At 55.4% G+C, this 17719-nt stretch overlaps 1 protein-coding gene and 1 pseudogene across 1 annotated transcript; one reads left to right on the forward strand and one right to left on the reverse strand.

Moving 5' to 3' along the window:
- Nucleotides 1-899: 899 nt before the first annotated feature.
- On the reverse strand, nt 900-996 carry LOC122233827 (annotated as a pseudogene).
- Nucleotides 997-3122: 2126 nt separating this feature from the next.
- Nucleotides 3123-17059, forward strand: RAPGEFL1 (Rap guanine nucleotide exchange factor like 1). The gene is made up of 15 exons (XM_042967375.1): nt 3123-3642; nt 6455-6530; nt 7452-7593; nt 7822-7919; nt 10545-10657; nt 10902-11069; nt 11790-11887; nt 12001-12123; nt 12638-12816; nt 12903-12993; nt 13548-13598; nt 13943-14030; nt 14216-14280; nt 14683-14737; nt 14974-17059. The coding sequence occupies exons 1-15, from the start codon at nt 3123-3125 to the stop codon at nt 15096-15098; spliced, it is 1992 nt and encodes a 663-aa protein (XP_042823309.1). The 3' UTR covers nt 15099-17059.
- The last annotated feature ends 660 nt before the right edge of the window (nt 17060-17719 follow it).

The raw sequence follows: 17719 nt of genomic DNA on the forward strand, positions 1-17719 counted from the left end.
AGACCATCAGCTGTGGCTAATGCTGCCGGTTATCTAGTTCACTGAGCCTCTGATGTGTGCAGGCCAGTTCCTAGCTTCGAAGTGACTGTTTTCTTCCAGACCCTGGGTGGGGTGAGGTTTACTACAGAGGTGATGCCCAGTGTGGGGAGCGATTGAGTTTAATGTGGAGCTAGTGGCATCTGTTCTTGGACCACAAATCCTTGTGCACTGGGGGCATGGACATCATGGTATACCTTAAAACAGTTGGGACTCCCCCTGTATCCCTTGGTGCTACTGCTTGAGGCAGAGGACCATGATTCTTTTTCCCCCTACCCCTGATTCCTCTTAGTCATGTCCATTTGCTTTCCTCCTCCCCACAGGGTGACGGGTAACTATGGCCCTGATCTCCTGGGGGTCATGCAAAGAATGCCGGGCATCCTTGGGGGTAGGATACTGGCAGGAGGGATGACTGTTAAGATGTTTCCTCGTCACCCCTGCCTCTTGCTTCCCCAGTCCTGCAGTTAGATCCCATTGCTCTCTGTTGCCCTGGTAACAAGCTCAGCAAGAAGAAACTCAAACTCAACAAAGCCCCCAGGTTCTCTGCCCTACCAGCCTGCCTTTTCAGTGGGCAGAAAGCAAGTATGAGGGGCAGATCAGCCTTATGTAGCCTTGCCCTATTCCCTTCTAGAAGTCCATGGGCTGGACTCTCAGAGTTCTTTGCTTCCATCTTCTCACAGTTGTTAATCCTATCACTCTCTTCCCCTCTATTTCTTCCATGCCAGCCCCCTCTCCCCTGTGCGGTCAACACACAGGCTTGCTACCTTATGGGTAAGGTCTTAGAATCCTGAAGTTGTCTCCTAGCATCGACAGCCCGCTTGGGCTGTCCCTCTAGGGCAGTGATTCTCAACCATGGCTGTTTGAATCACGTGGGGATCTTCTATGTGGCATCCTTGTACAGGGACCATGCTAATCTCTGTATCATCCCAGGTTTGCTATATGTGCTGCCAAAGTGAGCACCACTTGGGGATCTTTTAAAAAATACCATAAACCTCAGCCTCACCTCAAAGATGTAATTGATTTGGACTGTGGCCTGGGCATCAGTATTGTTGAGTTCCCCTGGATTCCAATGTGCACTTGGGGTGAGAACCACTCTTCTAGGAGGGCCATGACTCACTTCATGCTGGCTTTCCTTCCTCATTCAAGTCCTTGAACTCAGTCGCTGCCTGATATCCTTGAGTAGTTGCAGGGGTGCTGGGGTCCTGCTCCCCAAGCTTTCAGTTTCCAGAAGTGTCTCTGCCTCCTTTATTTCCAGCCCCCACACCCTCCACACTCCCCAAATCTTTCCCCTTCCTAACTGACAATCCCAAATCCTGCCCAGAGAGGAGGTTACCAAGGCAACCAGCTTAATCTGGTAACTGTGGCATGTGCTCGGAGTGGAGCCCTCTCCTCTTCTTATTTGGTTCACAAAATGCCTGGGGAGCTCTTAGCCACTCCAGCCAGTTTCTCCTCTTAACCCCAGGGATAGTGGGGTATCCAATAAAGGGAGCCCAGAAAGCTGATACTCGGATCTCTATTCCAGCTTTTTAGCCAAAACTACTCTTTCCCTTTTACTGTTCCCTTTTGAAATCCACAAACAGATGGGTATGCAAAGCTTTAATTCTGTAAACACATGCTCTAGCACACATAGGACCAGATATGCACACACGGTGACACGTGTGGAGTACACACCCTGCAGTTCAACCACCACTCCCAGCCTTTAGCATTCCTGTCCCTGCCTGGTCCCTGCACGGTAAACAGGGGTGGGGCATTGTCCAAGGAGCTTCAATCTCTCTGGAACCTGGTGCCACTCCCCCACCTTGTTACTTTAACCTTGATGTGTTTACACTGAGTGTTTCTCTATACCCACCTCCTTCTGGGGCAGTGTATCTTTAGGGACAGAATGCTCCAGGCACAGGCATCAGGAATAAAGATCATTTAGAGTGCAAATTGGCACCACTTGCCCTACTCCATGGCTATGTCCACCCTGGAGGGGGTCTACACTAAGTGATATTGGCTGGCAGTTCTGGAGCTTGTCACTCATCTCCACAGTCCTGCTTTCTCCTGCTGCCGGCTGGGTTCAGGTGCCCTTGTGCTCCTTGTCTCCTCCCCTCTGCCTCCTGTCTCTTTTCCTCACCCCAACTAGACCTGCCACAACCTGCTGCTGCTCCTTGCCTGGCTTCTACCTGCCTGCCAGCACCTGCCTCTCACAAGCCAGGCCTTCACCACCTATTGTGCCCTACCAGAAAGGGCAGATGGGCACCGCCCCCAGTGCCAATGCCAATCCACTTCAGGCCTTCCCAGCCCTTCTTATAGAAGGAAGATAAAATCACAAATATAGCAACAGAGCATAGTGTCGGGGTTGAGGGTGATGGACACCCAACCAGCAATCTTTGTAGGTCTCACCTGAGTACAAGTCCCAAGTCTGCAGGCCACAGGCCTGCCCTACTTCTTTGAAATGAAACTAAGAGCCCCTGTAAGCCCCCAAGCCAGGAATCTCTCCATTGCTAAATCACTCCATCACCTTTGCCCTTAATTTCTGCATCTGCTCTGAAGCCAATCCCATTCAGCCCTTCACTATTTCCCTCGCGGCCAGCCCCAGCGCCCAAGTTCAAGCCTCGCGCGGGCCAGGGGACGGGCCAGGAGGGGCAGGGGCGGGGACTGGGCGGAGACTGGAAGAGGGGGCGCGGTCTCAGTTCTGCCACCTTCCCCCCTGGCCAGGAGCGCAGCCGCCGCCGCCGCCGCCGCCGCGTCCTCTCTCAGCTTTGCGCTCCGCCCGCTGTCTCTGCCGCCGCAGCCCGGCCCAGGAGCGCAGAGCCCCGGGCACTGGCCCCGCAGCCTATCCACCCTCTGGGCCGCGTGCCAGCTGCAACCGGCATGGGGGGCCACTAACAGCGGACACTCCTTCCCTCTGGCACCTCCCCGGGCCACTGGTCACTGGACCCCGGCCAGCGAGCCTCGGGCTCCTCTGGCCCCCAGTCCGGCGCCTGGCACGGCCCTCCGCTCTGCCCCTCCGGCTCTGAGCATCGTGTCCCCGCCCCCCCCCCCGCCCGCGCCTGGGACACCTGGGTCCTCCGGCGGCCCCAAGGAGAGGGGCGGGGGGGGGCATGAAGCCACTGGAGAAATTTTTGAAGAAGCAGACGTCGCAGCTGGCGGGGCGAACGGTGGCGGGAGGTCCCGGCGGGGGTCCGGGGAGCTGCGGTGGGCCTGGCGGGGGCGGGGGACCTGGTGGGGGCGGCGGTCCAGCCGGGGGACTGCGGCCGCTGCAGCGGCGTCAGAGCGTGTCTCGCCTGCTGCTCCCCGCTTTCCTCCGGGAGCCCCCCGCCGAGCCGGGGCTAGAGCCGCCCCCTGAAGAGGAAGGGGGCGAGCCGGCGGGGGTCGCAGAGGAGCTCGGCAGCGGGGGGCCCTGTTGGCTGCAGCTTGAGGAGGTGCCAGGGCCCGGGCCGCTCGGGGTGGGGGGACCCCTGCGCTCGCCTTCCTCGTACTCCTCTGACGAGCTGTCCCCTGGCGAGCCCCTGACTTCCCCGCCCTGGGCCCCCCTGGGCGCCCCCGAGCGGCCGGAGCATCTTCTGAACCGGGTTCTGGAGCGGCTCGCTGGAGGGGCCACCAGGGACAGCGCCGCCTCAGGTAAGGCTCCTCCATCCCGGAGTTGGGGGTTGTTACCCGGTTCTTCTTCCTTGCCCTTGGAGAGTGGGGGTGGCGCTATGGCGGGAGCCTCGGTGTGGGGCCGAGCGGTCAGCTGAAGTGGGGCAGCGGCCTAGGGGAGGAACAGACCCTTCTGCAGAAGGGAAGTGGCTGTGCCACCTTCCTCCCTGTAGCAGCCTCACCCACTGGCTGGAGAAGAAGGCGAACTCTTTCTCCGAACCTCAAGCCACCCTTCCTTTCCCCTGGACATTCTACCCACAGACTCTCATGGGTCCCTGAGGTTGACTACCTCCTTCTGTGGCCCCAAATTAAGGCCTGACACCCTAAGATGGAAGCTGCCCAGAGCACACCGTGCTTCACACCCCTCACTCCAAGAGGTGCTGCCCGAGACCTGAGAGATGTTCCCGGAGTCCCTGCTTCTGTCTAGAAACACCAGAGCACAGGGCTGGCCCACTCAGTGGGGCAATGCCAGACAGGCGCAAGGCCCAAGCTGCCTTTTGGCCCGGCAAAGGGATGCATTGTCCTTAGCAGCTTGAGGGGGAAGGAGGCATTCTAGTTGGGGGCTGACTCAGAAGGTGTTTGCTGGGGGAGAGGTGGCTGGGCAGACAGACAGCAGGACCCTGCAGCATGGAGGGGATTCTGAGCTCCACCAACTCCTGCCCTTCCCAAGGTAGGCCTCAGCATACGGCCTCTTTAAAAAATAATAGCCACACCCTGAGAAGCTTATTCCCTAAACGATGATACTATTTCACCACTCCCCACCAGCACCCCTACTAAGGGAACTTTGAGGAAACCGAGACCCCAAATTGCCGGTTGGTGGTGGAGGTAAAAGCCTGGTGGGTCTTTAAGTCTGCCTCTCAGTATTTCACTAAGCCCAGCAAGGTCTGAGGGTGGGGAGCCCTGGTTGAGGGCCTCAAGGTGGGGGTTTCACACTTTGCTCTCAGACCTCTGTAGGGAGCCTGGACCTAGGCATGTGGAATGGGACTCCATCCCCCACCCCCTAGATTTTTTTCAAGACCTGGGCCCTCTCCTTGGCTCAGCTGTCGTTGCCCTGGGGAGCTGACACCTTTTGGATTTAATTAGAAAAATATCAGACACACACAGCTCTCCTAACCATAACTTCCCGCCTACACCACACACCCTGTGTCTCTATGACACATTCCCTGGGGAGGCTGTGCATTGGACCAGAGCCTGGCTTGGAAGAGACAGACGCCAAACTGTAGCCCCCATAGCAGCATCTCCCCCACTCTGCCCCATGTTCCTCTTCCTTTGCTCTGGCTGAGCTCTCCCGTGAGATAGATAGGAACGATGCTGGGCATCCCTATTCCTTGTCACCATCCCTGGGGCTGGAGGTCGGGGCTGGGGCTCTCAGCCTCACTTTAAGAGCATAGCAAGGTAGCTGGGCAAAGAGGAAAAGGGAGAAACTGTCTTTCCCCTTCCACAGGGGCCTGATGCCACACACTGTGCCTGGTCTCCCCTGGGAAAGGACTCTTGGGTTGCTTGTCATCCTATTATCTGGGCTGGCAAGCTAGATCCCCAGAGTAACTGGTTTGGGGAACCAGTTAGTAAATGAGAATTAGTTTAACCTACCACTCTGATATTCTCCAATATAACCAATGTTCTCAAGCCATCTTGGCTTTTTCCCAGGGTGTGTGGGAGGTGAGGGGGACTTACAGAAGTTATTCCCATATCAGCCAAAGGCTCACAAACATCTAAGCAGCCCCACCGTGCTCTACCCCGACACTCTGGTTACCTCAGGCAGATCGAAAAAAGAACAAAGACTCAGGAGTCTGGGTTCCTATTCCAGCTCCAGGCAAGTCCCTCCCAACTCTGGGCCTCAGTTTCTCATTTGTGAAATGCAGTAGTTAAAATAGAGGATCTTGTGTTGGTTCTCCTCCTCTACCTTCATGGCTTGAATCAGAGGCCAGGGCATGGTGAGCCAAGGGACTCAGAAGCCTTGGTTTTGTCTGGGGGCAGTGTCTGGGGACCTGGCCCTAACCTGTCCTGGTGAGGACACCTGGCTCCCTCCCTGCGCCCTGCTTGTCTGTGTGTGCCAGGCTGCCCTGCCCCACCCCAGGGCTGGCTGCAAGTCAGGGCGACCTTGTACCTGGCTGACTGGCTGAGCCAGGCCCAGATGGGGGTGTGGAGGGGAAAAGGGTGGTGAGAGCCACTCCCCTCCACCCTTCCATCATTAACCCTTCCGTCTCTGGGCATCTGGGGGACACAGGGTTTCTTCTTAAAGGCTTTTGGGATCAAAGAGATGGCAGTCACTCCCTCTCCCTTTTAATGGGGCTGGTTCTCACCTGCCTAGTTGGAACTCAAAGTTGTTAGGTAGAGAGTAGGGAGGGCAGGAGGGATGAACACACACACACACACACACACACACACACACACACACCACACACACCACTGACTCTAACCTCTGTTTGGAAGTTCTTTTTGTCTAGAGACACTTCTGTGGTTTACCTCTTTTTTTCGGGCAGATCTCAAGTTTGCTATATTATCTGACCAGCTTCCCACATCCATTGAAGAGAAGTGGGCGTGACCAAAGGGCGCCCCCTCCTTCCCTCCAGCTGCCTTGGCAGCTGCCAACCCCACCCCCGCAGCGGCTGCCCAGAACCTTCACACGTGTGCGTGCGCGCTTGTGCAGAGCATGACGGGGCAGGTGGCCAGGGCTCCAGCCTGGCTAAGGAGAACTCACTCTAGGAGGCGGCGGTGGGGGGAGGGTAGTGAGTGTCCAGTCGGGCCCTACAAGTGCCCGCCTGACATCAGTGGTGCCAATTGATCTCTACAGATATCCTGCTGGATGACATCGTCCTCACCCATTCTCTCTTCCTCCCCACGGAGAAATTTCTGCAGGAGCTACACCAGTAATATCCTTTTATGGAGCCTGCAAAAGGGGAGGTCGGGAGGAAGCCACGCCCCCTACCCAATGTGTGATGTCAGGGCCTCCACTCTTCCCTAGAAAATACACCTGGGTTTCAATTCCAGGGGTTTTACTCAGCAGCTGCGTGACCTTGGGCAGACCACTTAACCTCCTAAAGCCTCAGTTTCCTCTTCTGTAAAAAGGGGGTAAATAGCACCTGCCCTGCCTACCTATGGGGCTGCTGTGGAGATCAATCTGATAGTAGATGCGGGAGTGCTTTGGAGACTGCAGAGCCCTGTGCAAGTGTAAGGTGTTATTATTCTATTAAGAATGCCTCTCTCCCCCACTGGATTGCTGCTCTAAACATCTGGTTGCCCAGTGAGTTATTATAGGGTCCGATGTAAACATCAGGTCACGGCTATGCTTTAGTAAGGTCTGCTAGAGACAAGCCACTGGCTGAGCTATTCATAGGGTCTCATGTAAGCATAGGGCCTCTTGCTGAGTTATTTTAGGATCTAATTGTAAATGTCAGGCCACTGAGTAGAATACCATAGGCTCTCTTAGAAACACCGGGCCTTACACTGAGGTATGGTCAGGTTTGTGGTAAGGATCATTGGCCTTTACCAGCTCCAGGTTATGGGCCAGTCAGAGGTTGGGTGGATCTGGGTAGGGTATCCTCAAGTGAAATTCAAACAGGCAGGATGTGGTCAGATGGATGTGGTCAAGTGGATGCCATCCACACCTACTGTGAGAAAAATACCTGGGCTGAGGCATGAGGGGGTCTTGGCTCCAGGGACACCTGGATCTCCTTTCTTCTTGGCCCCAAGCCTAGAGAGCATTTGGGAGGGCTTAAGCAACCACTGCATCTCATCTCCCTTCCCAGTTTCTTCAGGTCTCCCTGCTTGGGGCTTTTTCTTAACTAAGGGGTCAGCTTTGTTTGGGCAGGAGGCATGGAGGGCCCCGAGGGGCTGGGTCGGAAGCAAGCCTGTCTAGCCATGCTCCTTCATTTCCTGGACACCTACCAGGGGCTGCTGCAGGAGGAAGAGGGGGCCGGCCGCATCATCAAGGTGGGCCTGGGGAGAGAAGGCGGGTGAGCAGGCTATTAGCTCTGGAAGGGGACCCCTTTGAAGGAGCCATACTCCTCAAGCTGGGTACCTGGAAGAAGATGCCTGTGGGCCTTAAGTTTATATGGTCCCTCTGTGCTCCAAGGCATGGAGACCCTGCGCCAGCCCTTGCTGATAGTGATGCTTGGGATGACACCCCTGCCTTCACCTTCTCTCTCCTCTGCTCCCCAGGATCTGTACCTGCTGATTATGAAGGATGAGTCCCTTTACCAGGACCTTCGAGAGGACACACTGAGGCTGCACCAGCTTGTGGAAACAGTGGAGCTAAAGTGAGGGGAATGGGTTGGGGGGAGGGTACAGGACAGAAGTCCCCTTGTTCCTCTATCACAGGGACTGCCTCTGGCCTTTTGACTCCAATGCGGTTTTAGTTTTCAGCCCCTTTCTCTTGCTGGAGGGTAGCACAAAGCACGGCCTCCAGTGGCTTCCTTGTCTGTTGTCCCATCCGTTTCTTTGTTGATCCAGTGGTGTACTGGTACATATTTAACAACCAGCACATCAGGGTCAAAAAAGCCCTGATTTGTAGCTTTTGCTGATTCCCATGGTGTAAATTCTTTCACTGGCTGCTTTAAAGCAACCAACGTGATGTCACCGAATGTGAAGTTGGGCAGAGAAGAGAGGAGCAGTAGCAGGGCTTAGGTAGGATTTTCACCACACAAATACAAGAGAGGTAAATAACCTCAGAAGCACAGACAATAGCAAAATGTAGTAAAACAGGCCACTACCTTTTGTGGTAATAATTTGGCTAGAGGTTTATAAAACTTTTTTTTTAATGGCTTTTTAAAAGGCAGTAGGCAGAATCGCCCCCAAATTTCACAATCCGCTGTCATGAGCCAACGTGAGCCCACTTCAGGACTCCATTGCATCCATCCATCCATCCCTTGGACCACTTCAGTTTCTCTCCAGTCCATCCCTACCGCCACAACCCCCGTTTAGGCCTCATTATCTCTCACCTGGAGTATCGCCACAGCCTCCTGTCCAGGGCTTCAGCTTATGGTCTTGTGTCCTCTCCTTTCTTCCTCCTCCTCCTCCTCCTCCTCCTCTTCTGCTTCTTCTTCTTCTTCTTCTTCTAAATTTTATTAATTTTTAAAAATATTTATATTTTTTTTTTTTAATTTTTTTTCAACGTTTTTTATTTATTTTTGGGACAGAGAGAGACAGAGCATGAACGGGGGAGGGGCAGAGAGAGAGGGAGACACAGAATCGGAAACAGGCTCCAGGCTCCGAGCCATCAGCCCAGAGCCCGACGCGGAGCTCGAACACACGGACCGCGAGATCGTGACCTGGCTGAAGTCGGACGCTTAACCGACTGCGCCACCCAGGCGCCCCAGAATATTTATTTATTTTGATAGAGAGACAGAGACAGAGTGAGAGCGGGGGAGGAACAGAGAGAGGGGCGGTTGGCGGGGCAGTGGGGGCGGGGCGGGGTGGAGGGCCGGACAGAGGATCCTAAGCGGGCTCTGTGCTGACAGCAGAAAGCCCAATTCAGGGCTCAAACTCATGAACCTTGAGATCATGACCTGAACTGAAGTCAGACGCTTAACCCACTGAGCCACCCAGGTACCCTGTGTCCTCTCCCTTCTTATGCTGACACCAGAGAGATCTTTCCAGTTTGATGACATCGTGCTCCTATTCCAAAAACATCCTCGGCTCCCAATTGCCTATAAGACAAAATTGCAACATCCTTGCACAGTGTTCAATGAACGCCCTTGCTTTTCTGCCTTCTGCCAATGCTTCCCACCTCATTTCCTAGCCCCCATGACACTCCCTATACACCCCTGAACTCCTGGGCTCTCCCATTTTCCTACCATCATTTACGTGGTCCACTCCAGAAGGACTCCCCCATACCCACTTCTCTTTCTGTTGTCCTTCAAGGCCCAAGTCAGGTGCCATCTTTTTTTTTTTTTTAATGTTTATTCATTTTTTTGAGAGAGAGAAAGCGTACGCGCCAGCACGAATGGGGGAGGGGCAGAGAGAGAGGGGGACAGCGGATCTGAGGTGGGCTCTGAGCTAACAGCAGCGAGCCCGATGTAAGGCTCAAACTCACGAACCATGAGATCATGACCTGAGCCGAAGTCAGATGCTTAACCGACTGAGCCACCCAGGTGTCCTTCAAATGCCATCTTCTTGTTTTTTTTTTAATTTTTAAAAATGTTTTTATTATTTTAATTTTTGAGAGAGAGACAGAGCACGAGCAGGGGAGGGGCAGAGAAAACAGGGGACAGAGGATCCCAAACAGGCTCGAACCCATGAACCATAAGATCATGACTTGAGCCGAAGTCGGACGCTTAACTGACTGAGCCACCCAGGCAACCCAAATGCCATCTTGTTGATGAAAGTTCTCCCTGCCTCATACCAACAGAACTCTCCTTGTACCTTTGTTATATCACCTAACACCTCCTGCCTCGTGTTAGAAGTAGCTGTATACACATCTGTCTCCTCCCAGGCTGTGAAGTTCTTGTCAGCAAAATTCAGCAAACAGCGGATGACCTACACCTATCATGTGCCAAGTAGTGTGCTAGGCCTGTGGGGTGAAAAAAAAATTTCAGGAAGAACTAAGCCCAGCCTTCAAACGCTCTCAGTCTTGTAGAAGAGATAAGATACGAACGTAAACAAATATTAGCCCAGTGTCCTACGGCAGTTAAAGCCGAAAAGTGACCTTTCCTGGTGGGTGGGGTAGATCAGAGAAGAATTCATGAAAGAGGTGGCATTTGATCTGGGTCACTTGGACTGTTGTCCCATGCTGTTCATTGTCTCTCTTCTGACCTCCTTCATCACTTTCTGAACCTGGTACTGGTGCATCCTTGACTCAGTTCTGATGTCCCTGCTTGATGTTGCCTGCCTGGCGCTCCATATGCCTGGCAGGACTTCCTGACGCCCAGCTGTGTCCATGTCAGGATCCCAGAGGAAAGCCAGCCGCCCAGCAAGCAGGTGAAGCCACTGTTCCGCCACTTCCGCCGGATAGACTCTTGTCTGCAGACCCGAGTGGCCTTCCGGGGCTCTGATGAGAGTGAGTGGGGGCACTAAGAGGGGCAGAGCTTCCAGGGTGGCTCAGAGGGCCCTCTGGGGTCTCTGGATTTGGGGCATTCTCCTTGTGTTGTAGAACCTGTCCTGTTTCCAGCATCTTTTTCAGAAGCCAATCAATTTAGGGTTAGGGGTGAGATGGGATGGGGAACAGAGGTGCCCTGGAGGGGACGATGCCAGCACTGCCATTCTGCCTTCTAATGAAAACCCACCTTCCTGTCTCTGCCCAGTCTTCTGCCGGGTCTACATGCCTGACCACTCTTACGTGACCATACGCAGCCGCCTCTCAGCGTCAGTGCAGGACATTCTGGGTTCTGTGACAGAGAAATTGCAGTACTCAGAGGAGCCTGCAGGGCGCGAGGACTCGCTCATCCTGGTAGCTGTGGCTTCCTCCGGAGGTGAGGCTCAGGAACAGCTGGGCTGAGGGGTGGGTGAGGGGGGGAGCAGGCAGGAGAGGAGAAACTCACCTGCCCAGGGCTCTGGGGCATGGCTAAAGACAAATTCTAGGCCCTGGCTACTTGAAGTGTGGTCCTGGGGCCAGCCACATGAGCATCACCTGGGAGCTTATTAAAACTGCAGCACCTCAGACCCCACCAGACCTGCTGACTCAGAATGAGCATTTTAACAAGATTCCCAGGTGATTCCTATGCACATTAAAGTTTGGAAAGCACTGGCCCAAGACACTTGGATTCTGATCTAGGTGCTTGCCTCTTACTCATCTTGGGATCTGGTTCTTTAACCTCCTGGAGGCTACGTTTTTGAGGCTAAAACAGGGTGGGCCTCCAATCCCTGTGGGAAGGCAGAGAGCCTGCAATGTAGCCAGAATCCTATTTTCCTCTTAGGCAAGGGAAAAAATATTCCAGTATCATGGGGATGATAGAATTGACAGAAGAGCTGTGGAAGAATGTTGGGGGGTAAAAGAAGGTGATGAATGCCGAGGAAATCATTATTTGAAAATTTCAGATGAATGTGGCACAAACTGGTGATAACAGCAGTCCCATTCGTCTAGAATGTGTCCATGCAGGGTTAGGAGTTTCTAGACGGGATGGCGACAGTGGCTGGGGTGTGTGAGGGTGCAGATAGTCAGGGCTGAGGCAGAACAGCTCATTCTCCTGCAGAGAAGGTCCTTCTCCAGCCGACTGAAGACTGTGTCTTCACCACGCTGGGCATCAACAGTCACCTGTTTGCCTGCACCCGCGACAGCTATGAGGCGCTGGTAAGAACTCTGTCACAAGGCGTTGGCTGGGAGTGAGGGCCCAGAGGGACTATGGGGCAGAAACTCACAAGCCCAGAGTGGAGCCCAGCCCCTGTGTCCCTGCCTGTCACCAGATGCCCCTCCCCGAGGAGATCCAGGTCTCCCCTGGAGACACAGAGATCCACCGAGTGGAGCCTGAGGACGTCGCCAACCACCTTACTGCCTTCCACTGGGAGCTGTTTCGATGTGTGCACGAGGTGGGGACTGAAGGCGGTGCTGGGCTGGGGGCCTGGAGGGAGAAATGTGCCAACGTGGGGTCCTGGAGACGGGCCATGTGTGCAGCTGAACTTTGCATTAGAAGGTGGCTGGCGGGGTGCCCTCGGGCAATTCACCCCCAGACCCTCTAAGCCTTACGTCTCCAATCTGAAAAAAGCAGCAAAGTGAGAGTCCTTAGTAAAGTGGGTCTAACCAGATAAGGTATCTTTAAAATATTCTCTACTAAAGAGAGAAATTAAGGCAGTGACGATACTGTCTATCAGATGGTTCGAGGACCTGGCACCAAATAAGCGCTCAGTAGATGGGAGAGTATTATTAATGGTGCTTCCCCTCTTCCCCCATTTCTGTTGCATCCCGTCTTGTCCCGGCTTCTTCTATTTTCCACCCCTCCTACCCCTGCCCTCCTGCCTTTGCCTCCTCGGGTCCACTCCGCCTCCCGCCCACGCACACTCCCCACGCCCCGGCGGCCCCTCCGCCATGCTGACGTGGGTGCAGCTGGAATTCGTGGACTACGTGTTCCACGGGGAGCGCGGCCGCCGGGAGACGGCCAACCTGGAGCTGCTGCTGCAGCGCTGCAGCGAGGTCACGCACTGGGTGGCCACCGAGGTGTTGCTGTGCGAGGCCCCAGGCAAGCGCGCGCAGCTGCTGAAGAAGTTCCTCAAGATCGCGGCCATGTGAGTGCGGCCAGCCCGCGGAGGGGGAGCGCGGAGACCACCCCCTTCCCCCCACCTCGCGCTGACCTCTCCTCCCACCCCCGCAGCTGCAAGCAGAACCAGGACCTGCTGTCCTTCTACGCCGTGGTCATGGGGCTGGACAACGCCGCTGTCAGCCGCCTGCGGCTCACCTGGGAGGTGATGCATGGCTGCCCTTTCCTGTCCTCCCGCCTGGGCTGGCCTGGCTCGGGGGATCTTGGCCTGCCGGGCTCACCCCAGTGCTGCCTCCCGCGGTGCGGCTGGCCCTTAGGGAGCCTTTGTGCCAGGCGGAAGGAGGCGCCCTCTTCTGGCAGATCCAGGCTCGGGGCACGCCGCTAGGTTAATGCGCCCTGTCCTTGTGCAAATTAGTAAAAAGACGGAATCCCCGCCGGAGAGGGGGGCAGGCAGCCCAGGCCAGGTCTCAGACTTGGATGCTGGATTCCAGCCAGCGCTCAGTGAGGCCCCTTGTGCGTGGCAGTGCCAACGCAGAGGCTCGAATTCCCCAGAATAATTCATTCCTCCGGGCTGCTTCAAGCTCCCCAGACCTCACTACGGGCTGATTCTATTTCCCTACCCACCAGACCAGCTTGCCAGTCCCTTGCAAGATAGCCGGGCCCTTTCCCCCTCTGACACCTGGGGATTAGCCAGAGCTGCCCTGAAACGCAAGGAGCTCCAGTCTGACATTCCTTCTCCTTCCTTCAAACTCTCTGCAGAAGCTGCCCGGGAAATTCAAGAATTTGTTCCGCAAATTTGAGAACCTGACAGTGAGTGGGTTCAGCTCTTTTATCTGCCCCTGGGCTTGCACCCCAGAGACCCTCTGTTCCCACAAACCTTCCTCCTCAAGCTTGCCTTTAAGGTTTTTAGTGCCCAAGACCCTTCCCCTGGCATGCTGGGAGGGGGAAGGGTGGGTGGATTGCTGCCCTGTTTGCCTTGGAGGTGAGGGGAGGACAGTCAAGCTCCTCCCCATCTCACCCCCAGCTAGACACCCATACATACCTCTCTCTGATCAGAGATGGATCTAGGGCAGGGGGATGAGGGAGGAGTAGGGGGCATCTTTGAGGTACGCTGGGACTATGTGTCCCCTAACCTCTCTTCTGCGGAATGCCAGGACCCCTGCAGGAACCACAAAAGCTACCGAGAAGTCATCTCCAAGATGAAACCTCCTGTGATTCCCTTTGTGCCTCTGATCCTCAAAGGTGAGAGTCAATCCCATGCTCTTCTGGCCACAGTCTCTGTGCCCCAGTTCCGGCTATCAACCACTGTCACTTAGCTCTGAATGCCCACTGGAGAGGAGCCCCGCACTGAGGGGTCGTGGGGGAGGGGAAGGGCCCTTTGGACCTCCTCTCTTCTTCCTCACATTTGCTTCTCTTCCCTCCCCTAGACCTGACTTTCCTGCATGAGGGGAGTAAGACTCTTGTCGATGGTTTGGTGAACATTGAGAAGCTGGTGAGTGGTACGGCCTACCCTGGCCCGGGAGCAGGGGCTGGCATCCTTCCCCCACCCCCAGCCCCCTCCCCGCATCCTGGCAGCCCCCTAAAGACAGCAACCTTCCTTCTTGGTGCCCAGCTTGCCTGACAGACTCCTGACCGTCCCTGCTGCCATTGCTGTGGCAACACGCCCACAGGCCACAAAGCTGACAGGGAGCTGGGGGGGGGGGGGCGGGCAACTCTACCTTCCCTCACCGGCCCCATTACACCCCTTCTTTGGTTCTTCAGAGACCCTCCAGAATTAGACCCTGGAGGGAGTGGAATCAAACCAGCAGAGTTGGAGAATAGACCAGGGGGAGCATAAGAGGGGGGGAGCATCTTTCTGTACCCTTTTTAGGGCTCATTTCTTGTCATCTCCCAGCATTCAGTGGCTGAAAAGGTGAGGACAATCCGCAAATACCGGAGCCGGCCCCTTTGTGAGTACCCAGGCTTCTAAGAGCTTTACAGGTAGAGCTTTGACTGAGCGGGAGGATTCCGGGAGGAGACCATCCTCAATTCTTTATTTCCTTAAACTTGTCAGCTCTCCATCCTCTCTTTGGCCTCTCTAGGGACCCTCCTGTCCCAATCCACACCCCTCTTCTCTGGCTGGTAGGCATGTAGAGCAAGAAGGGAGGCTGGGAGCCTGAAGGCCTCTCTCTTGTCACACCTCCAGGCCTGGATATGGAGGCATCCCCCCATCACCTGCAGACCAAGGCCTATGTGCGCCAGTTCCAGGTCATCGACAACCAGAACCTCCTCTTCGAGCTCTCCTACAAGCTGGAGGCTAATAGTCAGTGAGAACAGAGGTTCTGGTCAGTGCCCCACCAGGGTCCTTGGGCACCTGGCACTCAAGCACTTTGCACGCTATCCCAACCCACCTCTGACATCTTTCCCTTGGAGCAACTTCCTGCCCCTCAGGAAAGAGTCGGATGGACTTACCACTGGGCTCATAAGCCTGTTCATCCTGCTGAAGTCCTCTCCCCCTTGCTCTTTCAAGCCAAAACCGCACTCTGCTGGGTCCTGCCCTCGCAGGGATGGGGGGCAGAACACTCCTTCCTCTGCCCCCTCTCATTGAGGTCTGTTCCAGAGATGGAGCTTCCAACCTCCTCCTCCCACGCAGACAGGAAAGCTGCCCACGTTGTCTGTGAGACAGAGCGGAACTGTGGAAGGGATTGGCAGCCTTCCTCTCCACCCGTGGCCGGCTTCTCCCTGGTCAGGGCTGGGACCCCTGGATGCACCCCTCCTGGAATATTATATTGCCCTTGTGTCTGTGTGTGTGTGTGTGCGCGCGCGCGCGTGTGTGTGCACCTGTCCCCTTTAAGAAGCAGCAGCGCATCTGTAACTGAGGGAGGGTGTTGTGTGTAGCAGGGGTCCTTCTGTTTGGTGCTACCCTGGTCTACTTGGCCCTGTGATGGTGCGGGGTGCTGTCCCCACCCCCACCACTCCCTGCTCAGCTCCTTGTGCTGCCCCATGTGCCCAAGCCTGTGGGTGAAGCTGCTCGTGGGGCAGGGGGCAGCAGCGAGGGGGAAGGGGTTACCTGTCAGCCCTTGGGAGTCCTCCACTCACGCCTCCCCAAGGTCTCTGGGTGGGCTCTGGTGAGAGGGTAAGAGATGCTCAGGGAAACACAGGCCTAAGCTGCCTACAGGACACTCCCTCTGCATTGCGGGGTGGGACGTGGTGGTATCAGGAGTTGGGGGTGTTTGCTGCCCACACTCCTTCTTTTGGGTGTCTTACTGCTAAGAAGGGAGCTGTCATCCCCCTCCTTCTGGCTCTTCTGAGGGACACCAACAACATGGTCTCTATCCTCCTCCCTGTGTTGACTCCCCCTTGGTCCTCCCCATCAGAGCTGGGGTGGGGCAGACCCCTGTCCCTGGGCAGGTAGCCCACAGAAGTGAGGGGAGGGAATGGCTGAGACCGTAAAGGCCACACTGGACTGTGGTGATGCCTTTAATACCTCTCTGTCTCCCCTCCCTCTCCCACACAGGCCTCCAGGGCTGAGGGGCGCAGGGCTCCTGGCAGCTACGGGGTGAGGTTCCCTGGCACAGCCTCACCCTCCTTTCTGGCGCCACCTCTTTCTCTTCTGAAGAGGCAGCAGCAGCAACAGCAAAAACAGCTGCTGCTCCTGCTCTGAGGGTGTATATATTTTTTACCAAAAGCTCTGGAATTGTAAATTTATTTTTTAAAACTCAAAGAGGGAAAGAGCCTTGTATCATATGTAAACATTGTATCATAGGTTATGTTGTACAGTCCCTTTTATACAGTGGTCTGTCTCGTTCCTGCCACAAAAGATGTCTATGGACCCCTCATCCCCCATACATACACTGGCACTGTGTCCCACCGCCTCCATCCCCCAAGGACGGTGACCATAGGCCCCCCTCCCGCTCCCTGCTTCCTCCCTGCAGCTTAATACGTGCCCTCCTCTCCCTGGGCCGCCCTCCTCCTGACCCCACGCAGCAGCCTTCTCTCGAAGCTCCCACAACCCTCCTCAAGCACTGGGGCCCACTGGTCCAGTCTTAGCTGCTTCCCGCCCCCAGCCGTGATGCCTGCCCCGCTGCTCCCCAGCTTTGCCAGAGTGAACCGTGTGTACCGTACAGGCTCGGTTGTCTGCAGAAGCCACTGGCTGGAGAAAAAGCTGATAAAGTCTATGAATCAAGCTGCTTGCTGTTCTCCACTCTGTTTCTCTGAGGGAGAGGGTGAGGGAGGGGAGAGGGGACCGCCTCTCAGTGTGCTGGGCCCCTCAGCAGGGCTGTTCTCAGTCTGGAAAGTCTGGAAAGACTTTTAAAATGTGGATGAGGGAAAAGTGCCAGCCTCTTAAGACTTGCCACATAGTGTCTGGAACTTGGAAGAGTGGAAGTTTGAGTTCTTCCATGTTCCAGGTGCCCTAGACGTGGGATCTTGTTAAATTCTACCACCATAAGGTGGAAGATGGAATCCTAGCATAAGGTCCAAGTTACAGGCGAGCGAGGGGGCAGAACTGGGCCCCTAACTCAGATCTGTCACTGCAGACAGCATGCATGCACATTCCCCCAGCCGCTACCCAGACAGCACATGCCATTCACACAACCAGTGTCTGCCAGTTATACTAGGATGGGGGGCATCTAGAGCCTTAGTGCTCTAAGGATGGCCTAAGCTCCAGCAGATGACATATTCAGACAGCTACCCATGAGTCCTTGGCCTTCCCTTGGCCCACATCTGTTATTCCCTCTCTCCTGCATCTTAGAAAACGGTCCTCTCATCCACCCAGGTTTTCAAGGCAAGGATGCAGGCCTCGCCCTGATGCCTCCTTCTCATCCCTCCCTCACTCATCAACCAGTCTCTCCTGCTACAATTCCAGGACACGTCCTGATTGATCCACTTCTCTGACTCCTCTATTACCATCTAGTGCAAACCATTTGTGGGTCTTGACCCACACTAGCCTC

The sequence above is a fragment of the Panthera tigris genome, chromosome E1 (genome assembly GCF_018350195.1).
Source record: "Panthera tigris isolate Pti1 chromosome E1, P.tigris_Pti1_mat1.1, whole genome shotgun sequence".
Lineage (NCBI taxonomy): Eukaryota > Metazoa > Chordata > Mammalia > Carnivora > Felidae > Panthera > Panthera tigris.